General features: G+C 48.7%; 1 protein-coding gene across 2 annotated transcripts in view; it reads right to left on the bottom strand.

Moving 5' to 3' along the window:
* Positions 1-2,158: 2,158 nt before the first annotated feature.
* ERFE (erythroferrone) overlaps positions 2,159-12,370 on the bottom strand; it is a 29,568-nt gene continuing 19,356 nt past the window's right edge. For both annotated transcript variants that reach the window (XM_088479285.1, XM_088479286.1), the window contains exons 6-8: positions 2,929-3,013; positions 2,696-2,774; positions 2,159-2,257 (exon numbers count right to left, since the gene is read on the bottom strand). In XM_088479285.1, coding sequence (XP_088335411.1) covers positions 2,159-2,257; positions 2,696-2,774; positions 2,929-3,013 — 263 coding nt within the window. The remainder of the gene's footprint in view (positions 2,258-2,695; positions 2,775-2,928; positions 3,014-12,370) is intronic.

Here is a 12,370-nt window from a genome sequence, read left to right as displayed (position 1 = left end):
TGAGAATCTAGAATAGCCTGCGTCCAGTAATAACTGTATCCATATAATAGAAAAACATATAATTTTATATTTATTAATGATTACACAGAATGGTTTTTTTGCTAATGATAAAAGCATGAAAAATAATTAATGAGTTTTCAAAATAATCTCCTGAGATGCTCTCAGGGTTTGCCGGCCTTCTCGTTGGAATTTGGGTGAAGGTTTCCAAGTAAAGGAAGCTGATATCTGTATTACTGTGGAGGGGGACACAAAATTTGAGATCAAAGGTCAAAGTCATTGGTAGGCAAACAATTGTCACCATCTGTACCCTATCGGACTGACATCACAACTGACATCACAACCATGGAATGATTTGTTTACATGACTTTCGGGGGCGATTTCAGCATAAACTCTTCATCTTTGTGGCTCTGACAATATTTTTGTTGTAGGGCAGAGGGGGGGTTAAATAAACATGCACAGAATCCATGTGTAAAAGTTACATGTTGCATATCTAGATGTAGTCAGCATCCCGCCGTGAAATATCAGCGCCGAAATACGAACAGCGTCAGGATCACGGCACTATAATCCCAACCGCCGGCATCCCGAAGGTAAGTATCGGGTGTTAGAGGGGGAGGGTTAGGGTGTGGGGTTAGGCATAGGCACTAGGGTGGAGTCTTAGGTTTAGGCACTGGGGAGGGGTGGGAGGTTAGGTTTAGGCACAGGGGAGGGAAGGGTAAGGGTTACTTACCTTCTTATAGGTGTCAGGATGCCGCTGTCAGTATTCTGACCGGTGGCATCCCGACCACCAGGATCTCATACCCAACCCTGCATATTTGCATAATATCAGCTACAAACACACCATGTATGTGAACCAATTGCATTGCACTTGCATATTTGTCCTTCTCATTTTCTTCAATTAGTTTTCAATGCTTCTGTGAGCCCCCTACTTATACACTAACAAAACTAATACTTATAATGATGATCAATTTAGCTCCGTTTGATGAGAGACCAGTCTTTCTCAACTTCAGCTACATGTGGCTTACTGAATAACACTATGCTCCATTTATAAACTGCCATTGATATGGCTAACTGCTACATCTGTCTGATAGTTTTCCCATTTTATGGGTTCATATAAGCAGTTTATGAATTTACTGTTTGTCTAGTGCATGGATATTCGGTGCACAAATCTCTGCCTCCGTAATGTTTTGTAAGTTACAATGAACAGACACTGGAAGCACCCAAGTGTCCCTAGCCTTAGGTACTGTAACAACCTGCAACTCGTAGAAAGTGATGCGGTTTCATGTTTTTTTCTGGTCAGATTCGGGACTGGGTAAAGTTTTTACTCCTATCACAGCTATTGTGATGGTGCACATTTAAACGTGTAAAAATTACATAAGATGTAGGCTTTTCTGATTTTCACAAAATTATGTGCTAAAAATCAGGGTCAGATTTCAGGTCAAATTGTTGTGGGTCTGTTAAATTAGGCACTTGCAAATATAATTCATGTAGAAACATACGGTATTTAACAATGAATAAGTATTGTGTAAAAACTAAAATAAAACGAGATAAAAATGGAAATGAAAGCACAGAGTAGATGCAGAGAATACATGTAGCCTAGATGGTTCTGCACATCCTTATTAATGTCATTATAGAAAGTTCCTTTCCTCTGCAGGCATACAGGAAGTACTGTCTTTTAGTTTTTTCCCTGAAAGTAAAGAGTGCACAAGTATTACATGTTTTCTTGTAGACCAGTGATTACACTGCTAGATTTATGCAATTCATTTTATTGTAAGCACATTTTAAATTAGTCTTTAATTAGAGAAAAGCAAACTTCCAGCCTATATGTTTACACTGTTATTATCTGCAGCATCATACAGGTAAAATGAAACATAATGCAATGTAAAAAGTTTTGCACAGACTGTACAGGGCGAGACAATCTGAGAAATATTGAGTAACTGAAAACTAGCAGTCATTGATCCTGTGATGGGTGGACATAAAGTATCAGAACCCTTACTGTGAGCAGGAGAGCACTGGAGATGGGGATGTTGTATGGTGAGATCCGAGAGGGTGGGGGGGCCCTGCTTGTGACCTCTTGCAGCCATGGGGACACTACAAAAAGCAAGTGAAGCAAGTCTGGTTTAATTAAATAATGTTCCTCCAGGAATAATGCCACAATAATTCATTGTCCTAAGAGTACGCCGCTGAAGTCTGAGCCCTTCACCAGAACCAGCCAAGAGTCCATCCTGTTTTCTAGGAAGAGTGACACATACTGTCCCGCCTGTGGAGAATAGAACAAAGTTAGACTGGGCCACACGGGAAATTATATTCTAAACCTTTCTAATAAATGTAAGGGTAGCTGCCCTTACTGTATGTGTGTATTCATCTATTCCTCACATTGAGATACAAAGTATGTTATAGTAAAATGGTGATACAAATAGAACTGTATTATCTCTGCTATTGGATATAGACATTTACAGGAGCGTTTGCAATGCAACATGTTGAACAACACCCTGTACTGGTCTGATCACATTTTGTTTTATCACAGGACATCTGAAATTGCTCACAGGCAGTATGTAACCGCTTGTGTGTATACACATACTATACTCAGATTATTTTGACGATATGATTTTACTGGACCTTGCAGAGAAAAGGAAGATTATCTATTTGGCAGGAGACAATAAACCCTATAGATATATATTTTTTTAAAGGTATTTACCTGCACATACAATATTCCATTCAAGGTGACTGTAGCTGCAGCCTCGTTGCCTGTAAAACTGCTGATTTGTTGCAGGGACCTAGAGAAAAGTACAGAACACTATGTATATAAGGTGGCGCTAAGTAGCTTTTATAGCTAGACTGGAAGTTGCTTAGTAAGTAAGGTAGCTTGCTGCACCTTTTTGGTGTATTAATTACCATTTATAAATTTTTCGGAAGTTGTAAAACACTTACCAGTTATCCTGGCACAAAGACAGGACACAAAGCTGCACACGTAGAAAACCATAAGGAGTCCTTTCCTGCACATGGTTCTGGAAATCTTCAAACACAAAATGAAGTATAAGACTACTATTCAGAAATGCACAGTCCTTTTACATAAAATATAAGTAATAGTCAGAATACTCATCAGCATATTGGAACTGAAGATATTTCGGATAAGGGGAGCGTAAGGTTAAGAATTTCTTTCAATCTCATCAAATCTTAGTTACAGTGGCTGTTGGTAAAGTCATAGAGACAGTGACTGATTTAATGGGTAATCACGGTCACCTAAACCTTGTTGAGAGTTCTTCTATATAGTGGATGCTCTAGCTCAGTGGTTCTCAAAGTCCGTCCTCAGGACCCCAAACAGGTCACGTTTTCTAGGTAACCTTCCAGGAGCACAGGTGTTTCTACTTCAGGGTCCATAGGGTATCCACAGGATACCTTGGGGTATAGGTGTGACGTCAGTCGCAGGGCACCAAAGAGTTAAGCTTTCAGCCTCCCAGGATGCACTAGGTCCCCCTCCTATACCCCGCCCCCGAGCCAAGGCACCTCAGTTTAGTTTGGTGCCCGGCCGGAGTCGGGTGCACCTGTTGGAGGGGGTGCTAGAAGAGCCCCTGAAGCTTATTCTTCATGCAGCTGTGGCTGCACAACTGGATGAACAGCATGGACAGTCAGTCCTGACGTCCATGCTGTCTTCCCTACACCCCGCCGGTACCAGAACGCCGGTACTGATCCGGGGATGCTGGTGGGCGTCTGGGGTCACAGCTAGCGGTGACCCCAGATGCTCCGGACCATGGCCGGATTCAAGGGGGACAGAGGTAAGCAGCGGGGTCCCGCGGTGGGTCCCCGCTGATCACATGGTCCTAAGTCCCCAGGCAGGGGGCTCCCTGGGGACTGGCTGCAGCGTGGAGCCAGGCGACCAACCTGCGCTTCCACTACCCCCTGGGACAGCGGACCGCAGCAGAGCGGTAGCGCTGCGGCGTCCCAGGGGTTAAATGCATGCCAGGGGAGCGCGCCTTCCCTGTCTCACAGCCGGCGCCTCCCCCGCTGCACACAGCCCTCTCTGCATGCTGCCGACTGGTCCTGTGGCAGCGCTCCTCCCCCAGGCCAGCCTCCTCTCTGCTCCTCGGCGGCCATCTTCTCCAGAACGCATGGTGAACGCTGCTGGAAGCGCTGGAAGGAAGCATCGTGGTCTGGGTCCCCCCGCATACCTCTCCTCCGCTGTGGTCAGGTCTGTGTATGCAGCGCTGTGTCCTACCAGGCCCTGTGTCTGTGTAGTTGAGTGATCAGCGCTGTTAGTGCAGGAATTGTTATTTTTCTGCATTGTATGTGACTGTGCTAGCGCTGCTGCCTGTAATCTTTTCTCTCTAAACTGTCAGCTTTATTACTGTCCCTGTTCTTTCTGCTAAAGCCCTTGCGGTGCGGTGCTGCAGGGTGGTCTCTCGCCTATTTAATACTTAATTGGTGAGAGAGGTCACATACGTGGTGCCATCATGTCTGAAAGTGATTTTCCCCTCCGGCTACAGTGTACCACGTGCAAAGTACCGTTAGCGGAGGGGGAGGGTAGCGCGGAGGGCCTTTGCCGGCAGTGTTTGTCCATGGCGCGGCCTATTACGGTTACAGCACCGGTACAGGAGCCGCCCTGGGCTTGTTTCGCTCAGGCGTTAACAGCTTTAGTGGGCCAGTTAGCTCCGCAGCCCGCGTTTACTCCGATGGGTTTGTCCCAGCAGTCTGTGGTGTCGTCACCCATGCAGGGGTTCCCACGACAATTGGTGGTACCCCACAGTCTCCCTATTTCCCCGCTCCCGGGTTCTCAGGAGCCAGCGTGGGTTAACTCCCTGACGAGTTCTGTACAGCACTTGTCGGATGTGTTGCAAGGGGAGTCTGTGATGCGGTCTCATAAAAGGCCGGTGGCGTCTCTGTCCGCTCCTTATGAGGATGACGAAGGGACGTCTGATGATGGGGAGATTCTAGATCCTTACGATCAGGAACCTCTCCATACTAAGGACGCTGATGCTAAGTCCAAAGTATATATTCCTGGACTTATTCGGGCGGTCCGCACAGCCTTGGTGATTGAGGACGAAGTTCCCCCAGCGGCTAAATCTAAGTATGCCTTTTTCAAAGATGTGAAGGGCGATGCCACAGTCTTTCCTCTTTCGGGTCAGTTGGTGGACCATTTAGAGGAGGCGTGGAAACAACCTGGCAAAAGATACCAGCCGCAGAGACGCCTGGCGGTGGCTTATCCGTTCGCGGATAATTATTTTGCGAAGTGGGAATCCCCTCCACAGGTGGATTCTCACGTGACCCGTCTTGTCCGTAGTGCCACATTGCCGATGCCATCCATGTCCTCCCTTAAGGATGCTACGGACCGCAAGGTAGAAATCTGCCTGAAGTCCGCTTATTCCCTTGCAGGGGGGGCAGCACGGCCGGCTATGGCCATTTGCTGGGTTGCCAGAGCGATGGAGCGCTGGGCGGATTCATTAGAGGCTTCTTTTGAATCCGACTGTCCGGCCGATCAGGCGGAGTTGATTGGCAATCTCCGTGATTCGGCCACCTACATCAACGAGGCGGCTCTAGACATTAGTACTCTGGTGTCTAGAATTTCTTCAGCAGCGGTAGCTGCTCGTCGCACCTTGTGGCTGCGATCCTGGAAGGCGGACGCAGATTCCAAGAAAGGTCTGGAAGCGTTGCCGTTTACCGGAGAAGTTCTCTTCGGTCCGGATCTGGATAAGATTGTGGCCACGCTGGCGGCAGCCAAATCTGCCTGTCTCCCGTCGGCCGCTGCTCCTTCTGGTTCGGGACCATCGTCCTTTCGGTCATCTAGGGCCCAGGGCAGGCCCAAACCACAGTCGTTTCCTCGACAGGCTGGCCCTAAGAAATCGGTCAAGCCCCAGAAGCAGGCATGGAGTACCAGACGTCCGGCCCCCAAGCCAGATGGCAAGCCTGCGGCCTGACGGTCCGGGCCTCCCTTTGGGGGATCCCAGGGTGGGAGGCCGCCTGCTACAGTTCGCCCAGTGTTGGTCGACTACTACGACAGACACTTGGGTTCTGGAGGTGGTTTCCCACGGATACGCCCTCTCCTTCCGGCACAGACCCCCGGCTCGCTTCTTCACCACGGGTCTCCCATCAGACCGGAACAAGGCTACGGAGCTGCGGAAGGTATTGCACACTATGCTCCAGGCTGGAGTTATAGTGGCGGTTCCATTCTCCCAGAGGGGCCAGGGTTTCTATTCAAATCTATTTTTGGTACAGAAACCCAATGGGTCATATCGTCCGATTCTCAACCTCAAAGCACTCAACAAGTCTTTGCGGGTCCCGAAGTTTCGGATGGAGACCCTACGGTCCATCATTCTGGCGCTGGAACCTGGGGACTACTTGGTGTCATTGGACATACAGGACGCTTACCTGCATGTCCCTATTCTTTGGCGCCATCAACAGTTCCTCAGGTTTGCAATCAGCAGCGACCACTTCCAGTTTCGGGCGTTACCTTTTGGCCTGGCAACAGCACCACGTGTTTTCACCAAGGTGATGGCGGTCATGGCGGCTTCTCTGCGGCTGCAGGGAGTCCGCATGTTGCCGTATTTGGACGACCTGTTATTGGTGGCAGGATCTCCAGAGCTCCTGTTACGCCACTTGGACCTGACCATTGCACTGCTGCAACGGCACGGCTGGCTAATCAACTGGCAGAAGTCCACTCTAATCCCGTCTCGGAGGATTCTGCATCTTGGAGCCTTATTGGACTCGGGACAGCAAAGGATCTTCGTGACGGAGGACAAGATCTCTGCTTTACAGTCAAGGGTGCGCAGTTGTCTGCACAGCCGCCGGGTGTCCTTACACTCGGCGATGAGGTTACTGGGCTCCATGGTGTCGGTGTTCGACATGGTGGAATACGCCCAGTTTCACTCCAGACCTCTGCAGCACCTGATCCTGTCCAAGTGGAACGGGCTGACTCAGTCTCTGAAGTCCCAGACGATTGTGCTCACCCAGGAGGTTCGCCTGTCCCTTACGTGGTGGTTACAGACGACCCACCTCAACAAGGGACGTCCGTTCTGGGTTCCAAATTGGGTCCTGTTGACAACGGACGCCAGTCTTCGGGGCTGGGGAGCAGTTTCGGGTCCACACTTGTTCCAGGGCAGGTGGACGCCGACAGAAGCGGAGCTTCCAATAAATATCTTGGAACTCCGTGCGGTCTTCAATGCTCTCCAGCAGGCACAGCGGTTTCTCCAGGGTCGCCCGGTGCAGGTCCAGTCGGACAACGCTACCACCGTGGCCTACATAAACAGGCAAGGAGGAACTCGCAGTCGGGCGGCTCTCGTAGAGGTCTCTCGGATCCTGGTTTGGGCGGAGCGCAATCTTCCGGCCATATCAGCGGTTTTCATCCCGGGAGTGCTCAATTGGGAGGCGGACTTTCTAAGTCGCCAGGACGTTCATCCGGGGGAATGGTCCCTGCACCCGGACGTTTTTCAACTACTGGTGGACAGGTGGGGTCTTCCAGAAATCGACCTCATGGCGTCCCGGCACAACAACAAGTTGCCGGTGTACGGGTCTCGCACAAGAGACGAAGGGGCGTCTCTGGTGGATGCTCTGTCCGTCCGGTGGACGTTCCGGTTCGCATACCTGTTCCCTCCGGTCTCCCTTCTTCCACGGGTAATCCGGAAATTCAAACAGGAAGGAGGGACGCTCCTGTTGATAGCTCCCGCGTGGCCCAGACGGCACTGGTTCTCAGACCTTCAGGGTCTGTCCGTGGACATTCCTCTGCGGTTGCCGCTACGACCGGACCTTCTGTCTCAGGGTCCTTGCCTTCACCCGGACCTAACTCGGCTGTCTTTGACGGCGTGGCTGTTGAGACGGCCATGCTGAGGTCCCGGGGGTTTTCCAGCTCTGTGGTGCGTACCATGTTACGAGCTCGGAAACCGTCTTCCGCGAGGATATACCATCGCGTGTGGCATACGTTCTTCCAGTGGTGTCGACCGAGAGGTTATGCACCGCGGGAGTTTCGTCTGTCTCGGATTCTCGCCTTCCTGCAAGCGGGACTAGATCATGGGCTTCGCCTTGCTTCTTTGAAGGTACAGGTTTCGGCCCTATCTGTCTGGTTTCACCGTAGGATTGCTACAATCCCGGATGTGCGCACCTTTATGCAGGGTGTTCTCCGCATTCAGCCGCCCTTTGTTCCACCTGTGGCGCCTTGGGATTTGGCTGTGGTCCTGAGGGCTCTCCAAGGACCGCCGTTTGAACCACTGGGCTCAGTGGATCTTAAATGGCTAACAGCTAAGACTGTTTTCCTTCTGGCCATTGCTTCGGCCAGACGTGTTTCTGAGTTAGGGGCTCTTTCTTGTAGACCCCCTTTCTTGGTTTTTAATGGGAACAGGGCAGTGCTCCGCACTCGGCCCGAGTTTCTTCCCAAAGTTGTTTCCCAGTTTCATATTAACGAGGAAATAGTTGTTCCGGCCTTTAACTCACCGGGTCTTTCCGTGGGTGAGGCCTCTTTGGATGTTGTGCGGGCCTTAAGGACTTATGTTGACCGCACTTCTTCGTTTAGGAAGTCGGACGCTTTGTTTGTCCTCTTTGGCTTCCGTAAAAAGGGTTGGCCTGCTTCAAAGCAAACTTTGGCAGCCTGGATCCGTATGGCTATTTCTGAAGCTTATCTTCATGAAGGCCTACCGGTCCCTCCTTCTCTGAAGGCTCATTCCACTAGGTCTGTGGGTCCTTCGTGGGCAGCTCGACGTGGTGCCTCGGCAGTTCAGATCTGCAAGGCTGCTACGTGGTCTTCTGTCCATACCTTCGTGAGGTATTACAGGTTTGACACCTTCGCCTCTCAGGATGCTTCCTTCGGGCGGCGGATTCTCCTTTCTGCACAGGAGCGTCCCCACCCTTAAAGGATACTGCTTTGGGACATCCCCAAGGTATCCTGTGGATACCCTATGGACCCTGAAGTAGAAAATATGAGATATGGTAAGAACTTACCCTTGTTATCTCTATTTCTACGAAGTCCATAGGGTTCCACAGGACTCCCGCCCTGTCGCACCTGTGCTGCAGATGGGCTTTGCTCTGGTCACCGGTTTTCCGTCTCCCTCTGGTGAGAATGTGATTCTTGTATGTGTCCAGATCTTTGTTCTCTCTCTTCCTTCTCCTCCTCCGGCCTATGGCTTGGTAACTAACTGAGGTGCCTTGGCTCGGGGGCGGGGTATAGGAGGGGGACCTAGTGCATCCTGGGAGGCTGAAAGCTTAACTCTTTGGTGCCCTGCGACTGACGTCACACCTATACCCCAAGGTATCCTGTGGAACCCTATGGACTTCGTAGAAATAGAGATAACAAGGGTAAGTTCTTACCATATCTCATATTATTCATTACTCATTGGCACATCTTTAAAGATCCAAAGGTGGAGCTAATTATTTCACTTGTGATTATGTAAGGAGACCTGGAAAACATTCACCGTTGGGGGTCCTGCGGACCGAGTTTGAGAACCTGTGCTGTAGCTCATGTACATATTATGTTTAGTAGATGGCATCTCGCACAGAAGACAGGAAGACACTGTCGCTGGCATCTCTTTCATCCACTTGGGGGATACTAGACCATGGGTTATAGAGCTTCCTTCAGGAATTAGGCACTTTAAAATGTTCAATATGTTTTATGTTATCCCAATTTCTGTATCCTGCTTGTGAGGCTGCATTAGGTGGGGGCAGCTTACAGTGGCAGATCCCTTTGCTAGCTGCTCCTGTTCCCTTCCTTGTAGAAATGCCACTAGCTGCAGGTAAGTATATCAACAGCTGGACAGTGTGTGTGTTTTTTTTTGTCTTTTTTTTTTTTTTTTATACTCTTTACCGCTGTTTTTTTGGGGGGGATGTACTTTTTGCAGTGGCAACTTTCTCAGACTGCGCTATCTGTCTCTCCTGTATCTCATGTCTGAAAAAGGATCTGGTGCTTCAATAGTACAGTTGTGTACACGTTTAAGCTGTCACTGTAAGTTTCCCTGTGCACAAGCACCTCCATTTCTTTTGCTGTTCTTTCAATGAATGACTTGATGCCTCTTGACTGTGCTTAGCCGGAGCTCACGTGGTCCCTCAGCAATGTCCCTAGATGATTGGCTTTGGCTCAGGGCCTTGTTGAGGTTTCCTCTCCTTCACTGGCGCTATTGGTTCCATCCTGGGGAGGAATCATGGCGGCGTGATTGATTGAGTGGATTACTTATACCCCTTTTACACCGGAGCTAAAACCCGGGTTTTTGAAGGGTTAACCCGGGTAGCTCCCTGGTGTAAAAGGGCAGAGGGTTTCTATCGCCGGGTCGAGTGACCCAGCAATCCAACCCAGGTAACTAGCAGGGTTTAACACGGGCGTAGCCCGTGAAACCCTGCTATGGGAACAGCGCACTCCGGGTCACGAAGACCTGGAGTGCGCTGCTAGCCGGCCGATTGGTCCGGCTTCAGTGGCGCTTGGAGATGACGTCATCTCCAAGCGTCCACTTTCACTCCGCAAAAGCCGGATCTATGCAGACCCGACTGCGGTGTGAGCGGCGCTGACTCGGGAATATCCCGAGTCAGCGCCGGCAAAATTCCGGGTCTGATCCGGATAGGAACTTTGTTCCAACTCCAGGTCAGACCCGGAATTTAGGTGGAAAAGGGGTATTAGTGTGGTTGGTGCAGCAGGCACAGCACATTAAGGATAGCAAGGATTCAGTGGATCTTTTCAAAATGCTGTTTAAAAGAAGGAAGAAGCATCTACTTTCTTCACACATTGACAATTTCCTCTATAAGGCATGTACTACACTTGAATGTAAATTTCATATAAATTTCACAGATTACATAGACTCAATCCCTTACCAAAAGGGATAAATGGCAAACTTACCTAAATTGGACGGGTCTATAGCTCAATTGTCTAAAGGACCCCATACATCTACAGGGAAATTCATCAGTTGGAAATGCTGCGCAGCGGCCATCGATTGTTGCCGATCTGTCCGGGAATCGGTAAAATTCTATATGTTAAAAAAATACAGATTTGCTTATCACAGTCATATATTGATTGTGATTGGCAAATCCGTAAAATACATTTATTTCACTGATGCGCCAACGTCTGGGAATCGGCAATTTGACCCAATCTATCAGATATATGGGCTTAAGGCTAACACTATTCCAAACTGGATTGCTCCTGCCTTTAATGATTGTACTGATAGACTGGAGACCATCGACTTATGTACTGGTCAACAAGACTGTGGAAAAGTGGTTGAAGCAACTTTTAAAAGGCTTAGGGGGTATATTTTCTAAAGATTGATTTTAACAGACAATATTTGATTTTATAAGTGTTAGAAATGTGTTATTTCATCGATGTTGATTGATTTAGATTGATTTGAAATCGACCTTTAGTAAACTTACCCCTTACAGTCAGGGATGTGTAGGTCTGAATTAGTGACGTTGGTTAAATATATCCGAGAGGCATGTGAATATCGGGGGGTCTGGGGAATGTGGCTCTGTATGCTGGTCTTATTGAGGCTACAGTTTCAGCTTCAGCGGTCTCCGTTTGCCAAATCCACTGACTCAAGGCAGAATCAGAGATTAAAGCTGGGTACACACTATACTGTGTGTACCCAGCGATGGTGCAATGCAATACATTGCGCGTGCCGTGCACCAAACACGATCCAGTGTCCGGTGAACAACGGCACAATGTGTCGTTATATGCTGCCTGTAACGGCACCAGGTCGTTCATTGCATCGTCCCATCTGCTGTGTAGAACAGCAGATAACATGAACTGTCGTTAACGACAGATGAAAGGTACACACTATACGATATGTATGATTTATTTTTCTGATCAGGGTCGTAACGATATATCTTACAATATATTGTATGGTGTGTACACAGCTCAAGAAGACTCTGGAGTTTACCAGATTTGGTCTTATTTAGTCTGGAGTTCGATTAGATAATTTGCCAGGTGATGAGAGTGAAGAGTACCTACCTGTTAGTAAAACTGTCAAAAGCATGGAGATAATGGTTTAGGTTTTTCACAATGTCAGTAAAGGCAAGGATGAGTTGTCGAGAAGACAGTTCAGGACACGCAGTGCTCAAATAAGCTTCCAACTATGAGCCCAAGTGCTGCACCAAAATAATTGCTTTAGTTCCACTACAGTATCATGGATCAAGGGTGTTCTAATTCTTTGATATACCATCTCTTCAGAAAACCAGCGAGATGTTTATGTATTACCGGCCCCTCTGGGACCAGGTAAAGTGTCAGTTCCAGTGGCAAATGCAGGATTTCTAAAGGGGGGTTTCCAAATGCTTGATTTTACGAGTGTTGCCAGTCCATGGAGAGGGCATAATTGGCACTTATCCAGCTTTAATATGCATCATACAAAGTGTTTTGAACTTTTGAGTGTCGTAGTTCCAGTATATACAGGATCAGTGATCATTAAATGCGGCAGTAGGGCCA

This window comes from Taudactylus pleione, unplaced genomic scaffold, assembly GCF_031769625.1.
Source record: "Taudactylus pleione unplaced genomic scaffold, aTauple2 ptg000229l, whole genome shotgun sequence".
Classification (NCBI taxonomy): domain Eukaryota; kingdom Metazoa; phylum Chordata; class Amphibia; order Anura; family Myobatrachidae; genus Taudactylus; species Taudactylus pleione.
Note: the sequence above shows the minus strand (reverse complement) of the source record. Positions and strands in the feature narration are given on the sequence as shown.